The sequence below is a fragment of the Rhineura floridana genome, chromosome 7 (assembly GCF_030035675.1).
Source record: "Rhineura floridana isolate rRhiFlo1 chromosome 7, rRhiFlo1.hap2, whole genome shotgun sequence".
Lineage (NCBI taxonomy): Eukaryota > Metazoa > Chordata > Lepidosauria > Squamata > Rhineuridae > Rhineura > Rhineura floridana.
This window is the reverse complement of record NC_084486.1, coordinates 68,567,539-68,589,211: the sequence shown is the minus strand read 5'-3', so window position 1 is coordinate 68,589,211 and position 21,673 is coordinate 68,567,539. Positions and strand designations below refer to the sequence as shown.

The window sequence follows — 21,673 nt, the reverse complement described above, 5'->3', positions numbered from 1 at the left end:
TATTGGAATAATCTGTCTCGAAACCTCCCAATCACCCTGATTTTTCTCATAATTTGGGGTACATATGGCTGATGCACATCTCTAGTATTTATATCCCATTTGTGCAGTACAAATTAAGGCAGCTGACATAGCAATAAAAACATATAATCATTTTTTTATTAAACAAACTATGAATAAAATATATACAATAATAAAAAAGGAAACTTATTCTTTTTATAATGGAATAAGTTAATTTCACATACATTTCAAACACCAATAACATTTGTGTTTCCATTCATAGCTATCCTTTTCTTAAACTAATTTTTTATAACATGTACTCTACACCAACACCTAAAATATCCAGTTCTCTTTTTATATAAGCTGTTACCCATCTCCATTTATTTAATTCTTCTTGATAACAAACTCCATTCTTCAACACTGCTGAAATTTATTTGTTCCCAATTTTTTCTTTCAGAAGAACCAAGAAATCAGAGGGGAGTCAATAGCTCCAGATACATCAGTGTGCCTGCTTATATCACCAACCCACTCATTTTATCTCAAATCTGTTGGCATTGTCATTTATCACGAGGTCAAGGAAAAACTCATGTTGCATTTTTCTGAAACTTAGCTTGTGCGTGGCATCATGGATTGGCTTTCTTTTCTAAAATGTCACTGCATGTAAGATTAGTTAAACAGAGGGTTTGTGGCTGTACTAATTTATTGTTTTTTATTATATTTATATTCCATCCTTCCTCCTGAAGTTCAATTTACTGCCATTCTAGTTCTTCAGATGCCATTGTTTATATAGCAAAACAGCAAGAATACAGTAATACTGAGGCTTGCTAAAGAGGGACACACACATACGTACATGTGCATGGGAAACCTAGCCAAATGGGGACTGAGCATGCTCAATGGCTACAGAACTGTTGAGACAAAACAGAAAACTGGGTGAGAGGGGAAATGAAATGGAATGACTGGAAAAGGAGGATGCAGAAAAAGACAGAGATACAAAATGGGAAGAGAATCATCTCATTGTCTGGATAGATCATTGCCTGGTATACACTATAAAAACCTATTTTAAAGATGTCCCGAGATGCCCCAAAAAACAAAGGAGAAATCCAGGATTTTAGTGTAGCTGTGATTGTCCCCAGAACTGCTGGGGAAAAAACTCAAAATTAGCCCACTGATGCCCAAATAAGCCCAGTAAGCATGACATACTGTTTGGAGGAGGAGAAAACTGAAAACAGGGATAGTGAAATAAGGTGGTAGCTTGAACCCTGAACAGACACTCCTGGCATCATTTTTTCTTTTGAATAGCAAAGGTCTGTAGGAGAGCAGTGAACAAGTGGGAGAGTAGGCCTCCAAATGGCATTTGAAAGGGGTAGGCTGAGACTTCCCAATTGGCTTCTTGCTGTTGTATTCTTATCTGAAGGTGCTGGATGTGCTTTTTACAAGTCTCTTATTATTAAGCTAAGTAAGCCCTGCAGCAGGTTCAAGTTTATTTCCTTGTCAATCTAAGATTTTCAGTTTATATTTAGCTGGTTTGGAAGCAATAAGGACTGAGTGTCCCTCAATTATTTCTGACCTTTGTGTCTCTCATGCCTACAAGGAAAGGCTGGCATAGATGGTAAAGTTTTAAAGATGGATCCCAAGTTTGAAAACGTTTACTAACAGTCGGATCCTGTGAAGATAGACTAGGAAGCAAGTCCCACTTAGTTCAATATGACTTGCTCCTGGGTAAGTACACATGCAATTAGGGTCAGAGAAAGAACCTACAGATATTTTAGGATCTCTTCCCTAAACTTTTTCTGAATAATTTTATGGCTCAATTCATAAATTATTTAAGCTCTAGAATTTGAAGTAGAGCTGATGCAGCTCCCTTGAAACAATGGAACCAAAACCAGATTTGCAACCCAAAGCAATGAATGTTTGCTCAAAACCAAATCTCACTATTTTCAACAGGCTTTCATCTCTGGTACATGTCCACAGAAACTGACTTCAGTTACAAACGATTATCTACTGTTAACAAGCTTGTGTATCAGGCTGCCCAAGAAAAATTCAAGGGTTTACTTAAAATAATTTTTACTAAGAACTTTACCTCTACTGGACCCCCCACTTCCCAACAACACCTTCTCTTCATGATCTAATGCACCATCACCACCAGTCAATCTGCCAATGAAGAGAAACTGCTTTCACCCCATATCAAGAGCTAAGGTAAGTCCATGTACATAAAAATCCACTGCAATGTTTTGTCACAAGTCCCATTTCTTTACATCCTATTTCTGAACACTCCCTTCTACCATCACCTCTTCACTTGTGGACAGGGCCTAATGGAAGCACTGGTTTAAGGAGAGGGTCATTAAAAGAAATATAGTGGGGACACCTGTATTCACCTTTCAACCTAGTATATAAAGAAGTGTGTAAGCATGCACACGTATGAAACAGAGAAATTGGGTTAGATGTGAATACCATATATATATACCATCACATATAACTCTGGAATTTGAACCGTTTCCCACTCTGTCAAGACTTTAGGGTACACAAGAAATCAATCACATAGCCACTCTCTCATCATATTCTTTTCTCCTAGATTCCTTAAATAAGTTAGTAGGTTCCTTTCTTCCTAAAATGGTGGCTTATACAAGCCAACCCACTAAGTTCACAGCTAATGAGTCCTGGTATAATTGTACAACAACTTTAACAATTACTGCATGGTGGAACCTCTAGTCTATGATCTTTTGATCTGTGTAACCTCTAGGCTATGAGCTTCTCTTTTGAATCAGTACATGTGCAGTGTATTCCATGGTCATCATATTTTTGACAAGCAGTATTTTTGTTGCTCGCTGAAAAGAATCCTACCACCACTGTATGAGGGATCCCTCTAGAGAACACAGTTGCATAATTATCCCATTCCTTCAGTGAAGGAAAGAGCAATCACTATAATTACATGGGAGACGGGGAGGGCAGAAGTGGAAAACCATCCTAATCTATCCTGATGACACAGCACACAAATCATGCTACCCACAAAAAACAAGCCTGCAGCTTTATAAATTATGAGTACTCATACAGAGGGTGGAAATATCTGAGCAAACAAGCTACTGAACAGGGAAATGGCTAGGTCACAAATATGAGCTGATATGCCATTACCAGCTAATGTAAACTAGCATAATTATGTTTGGCAGACAAAACAGGGACTAAAGAAATGCAGATTGAAAGATCACTACATACGCAAAGTACTTTTCATAGCTCTCATTCAGCATCAAAAAACCAGGCACATGACTGATGTTGAAAACCTGCTCATATGTGTGAATGACATGCAGAAAGTTTGAACAACCTACAACTCCTATGTCCACTCCACATGGTATATATTCAACAGTTTACAGTATTTTTCTGGTTGATTATTGCAGAAGTATCCTTCAAAGGCAGATACCATTTTTCTTGGGGCACTTCTGCAGTCAATGTAGGATGCCACCATTGCAAACTAACCACTACAATTTCTCTCAGCCAGGTGGTCCAATATGATTAAGTGGATGCAAGTTAAAAATAGAAACTTCAGAACCAAAATGTTTGTCTAAAAATACTTTAATAGAGCAAGTTTCCCAAGAAACAAATCTGATATATAAGATGACACCTAATGCATTAAACTTTGCCATTTAGGTCTCATTTGAAAAACAAACACACATACACGAGTGGCAAGTTGTCTGATTCACAGAAGCACCATAGCTAAGACCATGCTGCTTTGGTTAAGTCATGGCTTTAGAGACCCAACACAATGATTTTCCAAGAAAGAAGTTTACTAAGTAACCATTGTTTCATATGTTTTGTTGTGTTCTTTCATGCTCAGCTCACAAAGATAAAACCCTTTGAAGATAAGAAAACAAATGATTTCAGCATTAAATGCCAAAACATACAGAAATCATAATACTAATTTACAACATAACACAACATTTTTATTTTTACAAAAAGTACTCAGGTCCGATTCAGGCAAGATGCTACATAGGGCTAAAACATTTTTTCAAAGAATGTGTAGAATATTGACATTAGAGGAAGGCTTTGTCCTAATGTTTAGAGAAGGATTGGCTTTAAAAGGTAATGTTACAAGACTCAACATTCAATGACGTGAAAAAAATTATATAACCTGAAACAGAAGTTACGTTCTACAGGTTATTTACAAATCACAAATGAGCAACAAGTTAAGAAAACAGCAGTCCAATAAGTACATAATAACATCTGCACACTCTTGGAAATCAAAAGGATATTTTATTTTAAAATTCCCATCCACTTGATTCTGGTAGCTCTAGGTCTACCAACAAAATATCAGTTCAGAATTCCATTCCTGCTTATGTGTTCCTGTTGTCTGGGCATACCTCACTGGTAACTTAAAATGCCACAAAGATGTAGGGCTAACTACATGGCCTTTCCGGTGAAACAACTATCATATTTCCCAGGCACAATCTTCTTAAAAATATCACTAAATTGTAACCTTTCAGTGACAGCAAGAATCTCACTTGCGCTTTAGATGGCTTATCCTTCAGATTTATTGCCTGTGGCCACTCTAAACCAAAATAAAGTGGGCCAAACAGCAGAGGACCACTGGTAGCAAGTATATTACTAGTTATCATCCACCTGTTATTCTGTACTTCTTATTCTCTAGTCCCCAAGACTAGTTTCAAGACCCTCATGCTACCCTTATTCTGAAAGCAACCAGGCAGGGTAATCTAGTTCTTTACCATTCAAAAGGTGATCTGCAGTGCGGTGGTTACATTAGGTGGGGAGTGTACAAGCAATATGGGCTGCATCCAACAAAGTTACCATGTTAGTGCAAGTATCTCCATCTGAGCAATGGGACTTCCTGCTCCTCTCCTCTTGTGTCCCCCCAAATCTGCTCCACAGGGTTGGAAAACACTCAGAACAGATTTGGGGGGCACAGAAGGAAAGGGAGAGGAAGTCCCAATGCACAGGCAGAAGCTCTTGTGCTAATGGGATGACTTCACTGGATACAACCCTAGGTTTCCATCTTTTAGAGATGACCCCGCCCCAAGTGCCATGGTGCCCATGGAATGACTGCAGGCATGGTGATCCATGCAATTGGCTCCAGTCCTCATCTGCTAAACTAACACTGGGGTGAGGAACCTGTTGCCCTCCAGATGTTGTTAGGATTACAACTCCCGTCATCCCTGACCACTGGCCATGTTGACTGGGGCCGGTGAGAATCTAACATGTTCCTGCCCTAGCAGATTCCAAAGTGGTGTAGCAGTTGCAGCTCTGCCATCCTGTGCTCCATACCTAAAGCATGAATGGGAGAAATCTGGGGAGAATGCTAAAGCAACAGGAACCACCTCAATGCAGCATACTACCTATCCTTAAAAAAAACATTAAAATGATTTCACAACTGTGCAAGTAAGTAGTTTTTATATCAGGATGTTGACTTTATTTTCTTCAATTTTACTGTTTTGGTTACTAAAACTACTGAACTATACATACATCACCCCAACCCCATTTTCCATATGGTGTACCCATCAACCGGGGCGAGTGTAGATCACACAGATGCTTCAATGCATTAAATCGAGGATTGCATTTATGTTTCTTTCCCACCAGATACTCAACACGGCCATCTGAAAATCAGAACGGCCCCATTTGAACTTTGTCTTCAAGGGCAACTGAGGTCTGGTACATGGAGCACCTTCCTGGAACAGATGCCAAGTGGGATAATGTAATTCTAATGGCATAACTGCATACTTGCTCATCCCATTCAATTACTGGGAAATCTGTGTGCAAATTTATGGCCATGGAATGGGATGCCACCACAGACTGCTATCAATTTCCTAAAGATGGAACCATTAAATATTACACTGGAACAGGTCTTATGTAGTCCATTATTGCTAATGGAAATCAGAGACTTTGCTAGCAGAATCTGCTCTAACAAAATTATGATAACCCTCACTTAGTACTTTTCATCTTATTTTGTTTTTAAAAACAAACAAACCAAGAACATGCGAGGAATTAATTTTAAAAGCATAAGAAAAAATTAACAGGCAAATTCTGTGATCTGTGATTTTCTAGTGTCCTTTTCTACTTCTGCAGGGAATTCTAAACTAATGTAACAAAACAGAGATGGTTCATTTGCACATCAAAAGAAAAAAGGACAGCCTATGTAAAAGATAGAAAGATGTTTTCTTGCCACTCCTATAGCTATATTTTCTTTGAAGAGATGCATCATGACTAAGAACACAATTTTCCCACCAAGTCTAAAAGGTTTCTGATATTCCAAGGGTTTTGTTCTTCTTTTTAAACAAACCAAGATTTTTCCCAGTTTTGTTATTTAAGATAATGCTTTCACACCATAGCATAGTCCTACCCAATGAAATTTCAAAACTGTGCAGGGTTCTCTGTGCACAAGAAATCTAAGTGTGGCCATTGCACACTGGTGGGAAAGGCATGTAAAAAATTGTTTTTTCAACTTACAAATCAGGATTGCTGCCGCCTCTTATTTCTGGAAATGCAAAAGTTCTCTCTCCATGGCCTTCCTTGGACACAACACTTATAATAAAAGTTCATTGACAACCAACTTCCCCAGAGCACTAACTTCTCATCAAAGCTGCATCCAGTTTGGTTTTGTAATCTCAATGGCAAACTACATCTGCACTCACTTTTTATAGCAAGGAATGGTCTACCCTTTCTAAAGAAAATTTACTGGGCAATATCCAACTAAACCATACTTACAGTAGACCCAATGAAATAATTGGACTTTAATCGCGACTAACTTAAATCTATTAATGGGTTTGTTCCAAGTATTTCCTAGCTGGTTACCACATACACAAAAAGAAGGGCATCTCTTAATTCTCTCCTCATGCATGGTACTTCTTCACAGAGGGGGAAATGGCAGCACCTTGTGATGTACCTCTGGTCCAAGACCAGAAGTAGAAAGCAGGGATCCACATTCATCTCTTATGAGGTACAGATTGCTGCATATAAATTCATACCCATAGCGCAGTGCAATCTACTGCAGAATGTTCAAGCTTTAACAAAGAGTTGAGAAAAAAAACTTTATGTGTGAATTAAATATATGCAGCCCCCTCCATTTACCTTCTAAAAAGGGTACAAGATTTTTATGAATATGTAAAATTTACCTAAAGTACCTTCCTACCCAGAGGTAAGCTCCAGCTAAGTTTCAGCCACACTCTTTAAATATATTATAGCAACCCATTAACAAGGATTTTTTTTTAAAAAAAAGATTACTTAAATCGTTAGAAAAATCCCTCTGTATTGCCACAGTACAACACAGCAGATGTGAACCAATAACCTGGCCCACATTCTCTTGCCAAAACCTTTAATTTGGGTGTAGTTATGTTTCAACTCTGAACAGAAATCACATGTTGGGATAGCATTTTGTCCAGAGTTTAATCTCTTGCACTGATTACTGAAGCCAACAACAAAATACAACTAATGTTGAGACTTGTATTAATACTTTTTGTATGGAAAGGGACAGGGAAAAATTAAAAAAAAATTCACTCTGTTTGTAAGTGATGGGGTATAAGAAAATCTTGAAACTTTGCAGCATGTTTAATCAAATCACAGCTTCAGAGAGCGATAAAGCTGCAAAGTACACATGCTGAAAGCAAGGAGACTGGAGGCACAGGACTTACTAATGGAGATCTGAAAATGACCATAAAGGAAAAGGCGGGGAGGGGGCTTAACAGGTAAACAATATCTACCTGGAATGTAAAGGGTTAGCTGCATAAGACTGACTCTAGGAGGCAAACCTTCTAAGCAAAAATGTTTCAGACAAAACCTAATGGGCACAAGCTCAGCAATGTCCACACATTTTTTTAAAAAAAGTGCAAAGTTTCTTTCAGAGGAAGCTGCTTTTTTTGGCTACCAAGTTTTAGTAAGCACTAGTCTTTTTAAAAAACAACAACAGGAAGGTATATTCCTCACAGGATTGCCAAAGAAGTTGTCAAGACTGGTCACATTGTTCCAAGTTAGCCCCAAAATAGCAGCAAACGGACATTTTATTCATGGCAAGAAATACGTCCAAACTCCTCTTCTAGATATAGCTTGCATCTAAGAACCTGAGTACCAATAAAGCCCAACTGGGCGTGTGGATACCCTCCCTTCCAATGCCACTCCAGTGCCTCTTCCTATTAGAAATAAAATACTCGTAGCACAGTCACTATCTGCATCCTCTTGAGCTTGCACATGATGAACCATCTGAAAGAATCAAGAGAAAATTTAAAGAGACAATTATTTAAAGAATCGTCTTTCTTGCTGCCCTCCTACTTTGACCTATATTTCTAAAAACACAAGCATATCATTCATTCTGCTAAGTGTACAAATACCCTGAGGAACTGAAGGGACATCCTTCCATGTGCCAGAAAGGTACATAGATTTCGAGAGGGGAGAACCACGTACACCACTTTGAGCTCCTGGGAGGAAAGGTGGTATATAAATGTAATAAGTAAATAAACAGATTGCTGTTGCACCATAAATCCCTCAACAAAGTCATATTACATAACACACTAGAGTAGTTTCATGAGCCAGAGGTATCAAGGACTGCACATCTATGCTGTTCTTTACAATGGACGTGCAAGGTAAGAATTGTGTGGGCCCTTTGTTATTTCTGAATCTGTCCATTAAAGGAGTATCTATTCACTGGTATCATGCTGAAGGTAAACTTTTATCTCCGCAAAATGAATCAGTTCAGCCACCCCATTTTAGGTTCATAACTGCTTGAATAATTTCTTGGTCATTCCTACAGATTTCACAGACTTCATCAAGGGGAACCATATCCAAGAATGAGCTCTACTGTATTATGGGATCAGGCTACCAATACTTTAGAAATGTAGAGGGGAAGTGGTACACTGGAGAATCAGTTTTTCTTACTCCTCAAGGTTCCATTCTGAACCTACCCTTCCATTCTGCCCAGCACCTTCTCTTTAACCCATGTTCCAAGTTGCTACACTTAAGATTTTTTCTTTGGAGCTGCTGGTGAGAAAGAGTGGTTTGTTCCATTGTACTGAACAAAGTTCCCATTGTTAATCAGACACTTTAGAATGGCTGTCAAAATTACTCACTGTAGGTTAATTCTTCTCCAGCTCTTTTACGGGACTGATCACCTCTAAAAAGGGGGGAGGGGGAGTGAGAGAAGAAATTATAGAAAGTTAGCATAAAGTTCAAAAACAATACAAATGAGAATATCCAAGCATATCAGTAAGAGCAACAATAACAGAAGGGACAAGGTATGCCAGAATCAACAATCCTGCATAAGGACAAGTATTATCCCTAGTATTTAGGGCCAATTCTTGCATTACCTATGTGACAGGGTATCATTTCTGTATGGTCTTACTTCACATTAGTAGTATTTGAAGAGAGGAATACAACAGAATGAGCAGATGATGTGGTTACTTCCCATGCTGGCAGCATATCTAACACAAGATTGGAATCTATGGCAGTTTCCTTCTGGAGGGGAACAGCATTTTCAGGGAGGGATTATTTTCATTAGGATCTAAGCATGGATGGGAAAGGGTTACACCCACAATCCAAAATCAGCTGCTATCTTTTTAAACACCAACCACATTAAATGCATACATACATTTAATATATCACCTAGTTTTCCCTAAAAGATTTGAGGTAACAAGCATCAATCCTGCAATTAGTCACAGTATGGCAGCCTTCTTTAGGCAGCAAATTTTTAGATATTGTTAAAGGACAGCAATTACCATCACAGGGAGTTCCATTTGTGCCTCACCCATCAGACTAGTTGGTCCCTGTGATAAAATTTCTCAAATTTATTATGTCTATAAAGGTTTGAACTAACCACCTTTACCATCACACAGGTAAGCTACGGAAAGGAATGCTACTAAGGCACCTTTGTTCCATTCAGTGCACCACCAGTGGATGATATGGAAGAGTTAAAATTCTTCTAGCACAGATATGAATCATAGTAAAAACTATTTTTTATTGTAAATCATCCTGAAATGTTGCCAGTGCTAAATCCCAGCCCCAAGACTTAATTTAGCAAGGGTCACCAGGAACAACAATTTAAAATTCAAAATTAAAATGAAACAAACTGCTTAATCAGATTCCCGGGTTAAAGTGATTAGATGTAGTTGTACAATTTGAATTAGTTTTACTGACAAGCAAGAAATCTACAGCCATTCTTCAAGGGTTCAAGTGCAACCTTTTAAGGAGGGTGTTGAAAGAATTTGGGTTTTTTTCAGGAAAGAGTTGAAAGAGTGTCTGTGTGTATGTATGATAATATAACACACACATACAGGTGTACGTACATACTACATACATGTAACAAGAGACATATGACAGCAAATAAAGTATAAACACTAACAATTCCCATGCATGCCACCACCACAGCATTCAAGACCAATGTATCTGCTGGCTAGTTTTATTTTTATAATAGGAGTAACAAACTATTGGTCATATCTGAACTACAAAGTAAACATTGGACCAAGTTTCCTTGTTAATATAAAGATACAGTGTTGTGACATCTTGGAGATTAGCTAGTTTATAGAAGCTGCATTCATATGGCCTTAAGCAGACAACATGAGGTACTTTTGTAGCAGCTTTTCAAGAAGAAATGTCTTTCTTTTCAAAAAAATTAAAAATGGTAGTACCTAACACTTCTCTCCCCCCCCCAAAAAAAACTCCTCAGTGAAATAATGTGGGTATAGCTTTTCAATTCCTTCTGTACAAATATCCACATTTTCCATGGCCCAAGGAAGAGAACAAAAAGAAGCACATGCTCTTTTCCAGCAGCATTGACAATGAACAGGTCGTATAGGGGTAGAGAATAGCTCTGTTCTTTAACTTTAAATTCTACTCTCCAGCCAATTTGCACAATATTTTCCACACTAGCTCTTCCAAGAGACTACAAGGTAGCCAGCGGCAATTTTTGTGATTGCAGCAACACTTTATCCCAGCTTCTGTGAAAACTCCAGATGCATCATATCCACAGTTGCCCGATTCGCATGGCACGTTTCTCTGCATGAGCAGAGTTTGTATGGAGAAGGGACACTGTGTGAATCAACCCAACCCTCAGTGTGAACAATACAGAAAACAAAGAGGAATAAAAAGGATAAAGTATATCAACTGTTTGTATTAATATCACCCAACTTAACTTTCATAGGTATTCGATAATCTCCATAAAGTTTTGCCTATAAGATCTAATGTTGCCATAGCACCATTTTTTTGGGCTGGATCTATTTTTATTCTCATCATGGCTGTAAACTACTTCGGAGCAAGGACCTGTCTATGTTGCCTACGTAACACTGTAAGGTGCTGTGTAAACTGATGGAAGTAGAGTACAGAGACTAATTCAATATTCTAATTCCAATTCCAACTCTATTCTTTGAGGACTATTACTTATGTTGTCAACAGCCATGCACAGCAAGGAGGTATCAGCAGATTCCAGTGAACCCCTAGGAAGTACAGAACCTGCCAAGGGGGAACCTTCCAAAACAGCCCAATGAGGAATGAGACTGGCCTGTTTGACAGCATTGGTATATCAGTGACTTGAGTGAGCCAGAGCAGCTATTCCCTTCGTGTTTAGCAAGAGTCAGGCATTAGCCCATATTTATTGCCTAACTTAAAAAGGCATCTTGCAATAGTTGACTGATATAGGTCAATTGTTGGCTGAGATATTTATAAAAACTGGGTTGATTGATACACCTGTCAAGCTTTTGTTAAAGAAAAAAGACATAAGTTTTTGCGTACTATGAGAGATAATATATAAAAAGCATGATAATGCATATATACTGCGATATATGGTAAAAACAATAGTTGGATTTGTGATGTCTAGTATAATTTATAACAGGTCATCCCCCCAAAAAACATTAATCTAAGACACATACTGAAAAAAATGGGTTCCAATTTTAAAATGTCAGGACTATTACCTGGAAAATCCTTCCTGAATAAGTTCTTGCTGAAGTTTCTGGTCTTGAGCAGCATATTCCTCAAGCTCAGATTCTATAGCAGGAGGGAGGATGTTTGGAATAAATTTAGAAAATAAAGCTGGTGCCATCTGAACCCATTCTGTGTAGAAATGGACAGTAAGAGTCAATAAAACAAAATCACATACACAGTGCTATAAAAATATTTCAAAAATTTGTAAAATCCTCGAGCTTTGTCATGACATATTTAATATAAAGAGACAAATCTAAACTTGCTGCATGCTGAGTGAGAATGCTACATAAGATCAACTTTAATAATCATGGAGGCTCCAGACTGCTTAGCTATACCAGAGCAAGATGTCAGTTAGGTGGCAGCCTGTTGGATCAAGTGTTCCCAGTGTTTTGATAGCAAATGTACCACAAATGTACCACAAACACACCAAGTTTCCAATGTGCCACAAAGTTTAATAGGTACCTCTTGAAATTAATGGCTCTGATCTAGGGCTCTATCTTGAAGTCCAACATTTGGCTAAAATAGATTGTGTGAGTGGGCCGGCACACATGCACACACACACGCACACACAGTGATACATGTCTCAGGCAGATCTTGTTACTGAGACATGTTCTAAAGATACAGCTCTTGGAAGATTTCAAAGGCAAGGCTTTACATTTTTGCAACATACACTGCAGGTCAAATATTGATAGGGCAGAGGTCAGACAAAGGAACAAAACCTGCTGCCAGATTTGCATGGACTTCAGTTCTGTTCATTTGTTATTTGTGTAGTGTAATCAGAGGGGGGGGTTCAAATGCATGGAGAGCATCCATGAGTAGAACAGACTTCCTGATTCGCACAGATGCCTTCCAACTTGGGAGGGGGTCACAAGAACAATGGGGGTGGAACTAGCATCCTCATTCCTGTAAGCCCCCTTCATGTTATTACACTACAAAGATAATGTATGCCCAAAGAAGGTAATTTTCACTCCACAAAAGGAATTTTACATACTCACAGATTAAGACTAAAGACTGACTAAAGCCATGAGTTCTTGTGCCCTCTTCCCCTCTCCCCTCTCCTGCACAGCCAAGAGAAGGAGGACTTCTGCAGCATTCATTCATTTTCACAGAATCCTGATTTGCTATTTATTAACTGGAGACTATGGTTTAAAACAAAATCTGGTTTGTTAATACAAGCCAGCTTCATAACTCTTGCTTTCAAGTCGCCTTTTTTTTCCAAGCACATCAACACTGACATCAATGCAAACAAGGATGCATGATAAAGCCCAATATGTAACTTACTCAAATCCCATTTTGTATCACTAGACAGCATAGCTGCTGCTAAAATCCCAACCCCAAGTACATGCCCAGCAGGCTAATCTTCAAGGAATATATTACATGTAGGTTTTGACAACAGTCTTGCTGCAACATGTATTTCACTATGTAATACACTGAATAGGTTCTGACACAAAATGTTAGACTGCAGGATATTTGGCACCACACTATATGTTGTAGACTATTCAAAAAAGAATAATTTACCTGGCCTAAGCATATACAATCCTTTGACAATGTTTGCCATAGTGGAAGGGTTTATCCAAAAAGGTGTGGACTGAGCTTCTAGGAGTAAAGCTGAAATGTGAAAAGAAACCCACTTACACATTAATTTTCTGCCAGTTATCAATTTGTCAAATACTGATTTCTAGGATGGATTGATGCAAAAAAAAAAAAATCCACCTTACTGTTCTTCTCTACCAAGTGGCTCTACTTTCCCTTAGATACACAATTCTTAAAAAGTTATGAAAACTTTCCATTTATTTCTGCAGGTATTTTTGACTTCTTGAATACTGGCACTGTATTTTCAGGATCCTTATCTCACAAACTGGATATGCTGTTTTCTACATATCTGCAATTTTCACAATTTCTAAATAATTGCCATGCAGTACACCATTGATTCCTTGCATATTTAAACAGGACATTCAAAAAGGGCAGATCTAAACAGTGTAATTTCTGTTTGAATAGCTTCAGCATCACAACATTGGTGCTCCCGCCCCACCATGGGTTCATCAATGCTATTAGTAATCCTACGATGTGTGACTATTCTATTTATCTGCATAAATAAATATGTGATTTTCACACGGAGCATGAAGATATGGTTATTAACACCACCACTACTGCTGCCTTCACTTCTATATTTAGTAAACATGTGTGCCAGCCCGCTGTCCCCCGCCATGAAATTATGGCTGTATTTCTAAGAATATAAGCAATTACTTAGCAAACCACTTTCAGCAACTTGGTTTGCACTAGTCTGCATCACAACTACTATGCTCAAAACTGTAGAGACTCTTCAGTGATATAAGCTAGAGGGAGGATGGATTGGGCAATCTGCTCACGGAAGTAAAAGTTGACTGGAACATATAGAAAGGAATGGAAGAAGTCTTTCCTCCTGGCTGGAGACAATGGAAAATTAGAAAGTTGTGGATTTGGCAAACATTTCCATAGCAAGGTGATAGCCTCAAGCAGCCACTAGGCGGGTGTATGCAGAGAGTCTCCCACAATACCTTATTATGTAACATTGCTGCAAAGAATCAGTTTCGACTGCAAGGATGAGCACTACAATAATCTAAAAAACACCTTATTCTATGAAGGATATCCTGGTTCAAAACATCAATGTATATCCTTGGTAAGCAATATATTTACCTGTCAAGACTGCAGGTGTTCCAACTTATTCTACTATGCAGTGGACATCGTGACCAAACCTTTCTGATTTGTCTAAAATAGAACTACATAAAATGTCTTTCTTTCACCTTCCCCCCACTTGGTAAACTAGGTTAAACACTTGGGCCAAGAAATTTTAATAGTATGCTGGAACAACTGGAACTTATAGAGCTGAACAACTAGATTAACTAAGTCAGCTTCTGTATAGCATGTGTATGTACACACACACACACATATACACACATACTCATAGTTTCAGTAAGAAGAACTAAAAAGAATCTGGTGTAATTATTTTATGCTGCTGTTAAAGCAATCTCAACAGTACTCATGGCCTCCAGAGAGGAATAGTGAGTACCAGTAGTTTCTGCAACCCCTCATGCTCTGGAGAGTTCATTGAATGCTATTTCCATTTCGTAGGTGAGAACTGGGGAATACAACAAGGAAGTTGCTTTTTATGATCTAGAAAAAAAGCAAGTCTCGTGAGTTACAGAAATTAAGATGAATCTTTCAAACAACACCTGTTTGCTTTACATGGTATCATGCCAAATTTATTACTAAAAACAACCTTAATCACAGGTTTTAATCACAGATATGTATGCTATCTACTTCTGACATGGCTAATCTGTTAAATGGTTAGCAGTGTGGTGTCCAATCTCAGTGAAAGTGGGTTGAATTTGATGAGCCACAGAACTGAAGGGCTGAGTTCAGCTATTAATATCACTAAAGAAATGTTCTTTCACTTCCCACAATACTTTTTAGCTGTTCAAATTTATTTAGTTACAAAATACACATACTTTTTTCTAATGGGACATGAAAGACATGCCATAAGACATTCAAGAGCCCATGAAACAAAGTGCAGCAGAAAGATCAATGCAAAGCATAAAATAAAAGCTCTCTCTCTCTTCCTAAGTATGTTGAAACACACTGATACCAACAAACAAATAGATTTGTTTTATAGATATTGTTAATCTGGAGCTTCAACACTTTGATAAACTTTTTATAAAAGGTGTTGGAAGTTCAACTAGAAAACCCAAACTTTTAAAAAGTAGATTTAAAAACTGCCTTTATTCTTTAAACCTGTTTCTACAACGCAGATAACATCATCAGACAGTCCAATGATGTGTTCTTCCTGAGCCAGAATAGCAGGTAATGCTGGCATCCAAATAACCTCAAAACTGAATGAACCATATTTTTACTTGTTACCGGTTCAGTACAGTACTGAAGAAAATTCTATTTTCCAACAACTTTTTTCAAATATAGACTACTGTTACCTTTACCATCTTTACATACAATGGCATGAAAATATTGGCTCCTTACAATAGCTACTGATATCTCACATGATCTAGGAGGATCCTTAAAACCTGTCAAAACTGCCCAAGATAGCAAGATTAAGAAAATATTTTAAGTCTCTTTTTTAAAAATCTAATTAGGTAACACAGTTGCATTAAATGTATGCAATGAGAAGTTAACAGAACAGTTTGAAAGTAAAGCAACAGTTTTATGCAGCAACTCAGTAAGTTCTCCAGTTTCTGCAGTGTTTTCAGCTCTTTTTTAATGCAATTTCTTTTAATGCTGGTTCTTGCTTGCCTACATAAGAGTAGACAAGAAAAGATGGTAACTTATCTAATCAGAACAAAAACATACATAAGTGGACCCTGGCTGAATCAGCCCAAGGGTCTTTTCAGCTTTCTACAGTGACTAGCCAGTTGCTTACAACAAATGGGGCATGAAAGCCCTCCACTGCTGTTTGGCCCCAAAGATCTGGAACTCAGAGGCAAACAGCTTCTGAACATGGGGCTTCCATTTAGCTATTATGGCTAACAGCTACTGACAGACCTATCCTCCAGGAAATGTAATAATCCCCTGTTAAAAGCTACCCAACCAGTGGCCGCCATCATATCTTATGCAGAGCTTGGAAAAGTTACTTTTTTGAACTACAACTCCCATCAGCCCAATCCAGTGGCCATGCTGACTCGGGTTGATGGGAGTTGTAGTTCAAAAAGTAACTTTTCCAAGCTCTGATCTTATGATAGTAAATTCCATACATAAACTACTTTGTCCTGAATCAACTGCCAATTAATTTAATTGGGTGACCAAGAGCTCTTTTATTATGAGAAGAACATCCACTTTTGCCACACCATGCTTAAATGCATAAATTTCTAGCATATCCCCTTACAGTTGTCTTTTCTCCAAAGTAAAAACACGAATAATTCAGTCTTTCTTCAGAGTGAAGGTGTACAACCTTCATGGCTGTTCCAGAGAGCCCTTTTTAGTGTCTGAGATGACTTTCTCGTATAGTCTTTGTATGTCTTTCAATTACATTGAATAGTAGTAGCGCATGGAATTACTTCTTGATTTTTAACAATGGCTAAATGTCTTGACCTTTATACTATTGCCAAGCCATATGTCAGAAGTATGACCCAGTCTCACTAAAATTATACAGTGTGCCAGAAAGCTAATGATTAGATAAAAAAACACTAGTTGCAAGTAAATGGAAAGCCCATTAAACCTTCCCTGAGCTGAAATACTAGACAGCAAAAGAATACCTCAAAATGGCAATGCTGTCAGTGTTCATTAGTTGTGCCTTGGGGGTAGGGGATGAAGAACAGACATTTCAGGAAGCTTGAATTCTTTTTAATGACAATGAACAGATTTAGTACAGTTATTTACCTTGATATAGATGCATTTTATTCATTTACGCTATTAAACTAATAAAAGAAATGATTTAGATATATTGCTTATATGATGGTGTATCTTTCATTATTCTAACCTAGACCTAGGATGGGCTGATACAACAGCAATAACAAGTTTACCTCAGTGGAAGCTGATATACAGATTCAGAAAAATCAGGTGGGACAACATAAAGGCAGGTGAGGCTTAATGCCATGGTGGCTGATGGCTCCATGTCAGTGGGGCAGTGGAATCAGCTCCGGGTTTTAGTCTGAACTTTCAAGGAACTGTTCAAAGTGCTCTGCTGACATGGAACCACCAGCCGCCACTGGCTTAATCCTTTCATACACAGAAAATATAGAACAAAAATTCTACATTATATGTAGAAAGTTTGAGTGTCAAGTAAGATCCTAGCCCAAAATATTTTACTACATGGGAGAGCCCTCATATACGGAGATCTCCCATTCCTATTCTGATGGGATTCAAAGAGCTGTACCACAACCTTCATCAATATATTGCTCATTTATGTAACCCGCTGCCATAAGTTGTGAAGGATGCTAGCTTTGGTGGCTTTAATACGGATATTAGACATATCCATGGAGGCTAAATCTAGGGCAGCCTTCCCCAACTTGGTGCCCTCCAGATATTGTCTGCTTCAACTCCCATCATCTCTGATCACTGGCCATACTGACTGGGGCTGATGGGAGTTGTAGACTAATAACATCTGGAGGGTACCAAGTTGGGGAAGGCTGATCTATGGCTACTAGCTACTATGGCTATATGGAATTTTAAGAGTCACATGCTAACTGCTACTGAATATCAGTTGCCAGGCAGCAATAATGGAGAAAGCTAGTGCCTTCATGGTCTGCTTTCGGCTGTCCCAGAAGCATTTGGATGACCCACTGTGTGAAGAGTGATGAAGTAAAGATAGAGAACTTTGGTTTTATCCAGCAGGGCTCAGCTTATGCTCACATGCTTTTTCTAAACATGAAGATTACCTGTGTTCTGTATGCAATCAATCACATGGCTAGCAATTATATCTTTATAAAGAAAAAATACTGTGAAAACTGACGACATTTCATGAAAATGTCTGAAGAATAAAATACCCACAAACTATTTCAAATGAAGCTGAAGCCATCACTGAAATGTTGTGGGGTTTTTTACTATGTTAGTTCCCATGCAGAGATAGCTTTGGTTTGGTTTGGTTTTTTGCCAATGTCAACACTATCATCCAAAAAGGATTGCTGGCATTTAAAGCAAAAGTTTGTAAAAGGCAACAAAAAGCTGCATGCTTGTAGAAAGAACAAGCCAGCAGTGAACTCTGGCTGCAGATTTTAGTGGCTTTCTTTGCAGACTTTCTAGCTATTTTTGTGGTTTTATTGTGAATGAGCAGCATGCTGGTGGGTGCTGTCCAATTGCTCCCACTGCACTCCTTCCCAGGCATGAGCAGAACAAACGAAGCCTAGACTTCCTATTATGTCTGAACTGGGATCATGGTTTGTTTCACCCCAACTCGCCTTGATCAGCAACCACCACCAATGGTTTAAGATTAGCCAATGAGCAAGGCTTGTTGAGGAGAAACAAACCATATTCCCCTGTTCAGACATAACAGAAAGTCTAGGCTTTCTGGTGTGCATATCCTGCTCACATCAGGGGAAGAGTGCAGTGGGAATGATTTGGCAGCACCCACCAGCATGCTGCTCATTCACAATAAAACCACAATAAGCCAGAAAATCTGTGTGCAAAGGCAGCCAGGTTCACCGATTTTTCCCAGAGATGCAAGATTATTGTATTTTAGTATAACACAATACTGGCAAAGAAATATGCTTCATACCTCTTCAGCAGATAAAGACAGTTATTGCATTTTCTGAAATATAGCAGGAATCTGATAATCATTATCTGGTCTTTAAACCCTATTTTGAATTAAGCTATTAAGGTTTCTTGATACAATATTTGGTCTTAGTATATCTTTTTAGCAACACTTCAGCATTTTGTAACTCCGCGTGAAAGAAGTCAATTACCTTAATATTTTGGAAAAAGTACACCAAACAACTTTACTTACGCATTAGGCTGTAAATGTGCTTTTCTGCAACATGTTCCGTAAACAGTTTTATAAGGTCATTTCTTAAGTCTCGGTTAAGCTTGGTTTCTATGTAAAACTTATTCTGAAAAACAGAAGAACAGGTTTTGGATTTATAGCAATCAAGAAAAGGCCTGTGAAAATCCTCAGAAAATCATAATTCATCATCGCTCCTGATCCCTTCTCACTATAATAAAATATTCATTGGTTGTATAAGAAGCACAATTAAATAGTGCAGTGAAGTATAGTGATAGAACACAAAATGATCACAGGAAGGTAGTAGGACATTTCTAAGGAAATACTGAGACTCAACTAAAAATCCTGCTCCCTAATACAGGCATGCAAAAGCCAGGATGTGGTTACTGAGCCATGAGAAAAATCAACGCTTGTCATGCTCTTCATTATTACATCAGATCAGATTAAGCCCCATTATGAAAATCAATAACCAATCTGAAGTTCCTGTCCTCTCTTCCCATGCAATGAAAGAGGCAGATGCACGCATGCACACACACTCTTCTCCTTCTAGAGCTGTGACCTCCATCAACTCTAGCTGAAAAAAGTCATTTCAATATCAGTAGTACTTTGTTGTATGATCTCACTATCATTCAATACCACTGTGCCCTCTGACTAATTTAGCACCATTTTAGAAGGCAAAAGGCCAAGGTTCCACAATTTTGCTTGGCACACTTGCCATGGAGACTGCTCCTCCTTCTGTGAGCATAACCAGCACCAGCCCTCCTCAGCAACTTAGGAGTTGGCAGGAAGGAATGTCCCTACAGTTGTGCTGTGCTTCTGAAGTGCTCTAAATCCCTCTCTACTGCAACATGACAAAGTCAGGACAGCACGTTTCCCATTAGGAAGGGGCAGGCCCTCGCAAACAGTGACAGCCCAAATGAATGGATTCCTTGAAAAAGGCTATTTACTCAATTATATTGTATTGCTTTATATCTGTGCTTGTCAGAGTAAATAGACAGAGGTGATCCAGTCAACATCATGTACTTAGACTTTCATAAGGCCCCCTTGTGGATCAAGAACTGGTTAAAGAACAGAGAGTAGAAATTAATGGGTAATTTTCCCAATGAAGGGATGTAAAGAGTGGGATCCTTCAAGGATCAGTACTGGAACCAGTGCTTTTTCATTAATGATGCAGAATTAGGGATGAATAGTGAGGTAGCCAAGTTTGCTGATAAAACCAAATTATTCAGGGTCGTTAAAACAAAAAAAAAGTGTGGGGAACTCCAAAAGGATCTCCCCAAATTGGGTGAATGGGCAGTAAAATGGCAAATCTGTTTCAATGTGAGGAAGTGTAAAGTGATGCACATTGGGGCAACCCCCCCCAAAATTCACATAAATGCCAATGGGGTGTGAACTGGTGGTGTCTGACCAGGAATGAGACATTGGAGTTGTCAGTGGATAGTTCGACACAGTTATTGACCAATGTGCAACAGCTATAAAAAAAAAGGAGAATTCTATGCTAGGGATCATTACAAAAAGGACTGAAAATAAAATTGCCAGCATCATAATGCATATTCATTATATACGTCTATGATGATATCATGCTTAGAACACAGAGTACAATTTTGGTTGCCTCACCTCAAAAAGGATATCGTAGAGCTGGAAAGAGTTCAGACAAGGGCAACCAAAATGATCAAGGGTTAGAAATGTTACAACAGTTGGGGCTTTTCAGCTTACAGAAAAGGAGAGCTAGTGGAGTCATGGTAGAAATGCATAAAATTATGGTGTATCAAAAGTGGACAGGGAGAAGTTTTTCTCCCTCTCTTAATACTTGAACCAGGCCTGTAGCTGGGACAAGGGGGGGGAGGGAATGCGGGCACCGCCCCTCCAGAGCTATGCTTCACTCTCTCCCCCCAGATTTTTTGGGGAAATTGTTCTTTTAATTTGTGACATGACAGACAATGACAATCTTCATTTAAAGAATGATGGCTTGTTTTAAGAACAGGAGCAACCTGTTCTGGCCCGCTTGCACTGGCTTCCAATACGCTTCCGGGCCAGATTCAAAGTGTTGGTACTAACCTACAAAGCCTTATACAGCGTGGGACCACGATATCTGTCGGAACGCCTCTCCCGTTATGAACCGGCTCGTACACTACGGTCTGCTACGAAGGCCCTCCTCCGGGTCCCGACCCATAGGGAGGCCCGGAGGGCGGTGACAAGATCAAGGGCCTTCTCAGTAGTGGCCCCTGAACTATGGAATAGTCTCCCAGAGGAGGTGCGCTTGGCGCAGACACTATCATCCTTTCGGCGCCAAGTTAAAACCTTTCTCTTCTCCGAGGCATTTTAAGTCTTTGTTAATGATTGTAATGTTTGTAATTT

General features: G+C 38.7%; 1 protein-coding gene across 3 annotated transcripts in view; it reads right to left on the bottom strand.

The window, feature by feature from the left end:
- Positions 1-285: 285 nt before the first annotated feature.
- CACUL1 (CDK2 associated cullin domain 1) overlaps positions 286-21,673 on the bottom strand; it is a 90,949-nt gene continuing 69,561 nt past the window's right edge. Inside the window, exons 4-8 of one of the 3 annotated variants that reach the window (XM_061635864.1) lie at positions 19,322-19,424; positions 13,414-13,503; positions 11,886-12,024; positions 9,054-9,097; positions 286-8,190 (exon numbers count right to left, since the gene is read on the bottom strand). In XM_061635864.1, coding sequence (XP_061491848.1) covers positions 8,153-8,190; positions 9,054-9,097; positions 11,886-12,024; positions 13,414-13,503; positions 19,322-19,424 — 414 coding nt within the window. In that variant the 3' untranslated portion in view covers positions 286-8,152. The remainder of the gene's footprint in view (positions 8,191-9,053; positions 9,098-11,885; positions 12,025-13,413; positions 13,504-19,321; positions 19,425-21,673) is intronic. The other 2 variants (XM_061635862.1, XM_061635863.1) reach the window with 2 other exon arrangements.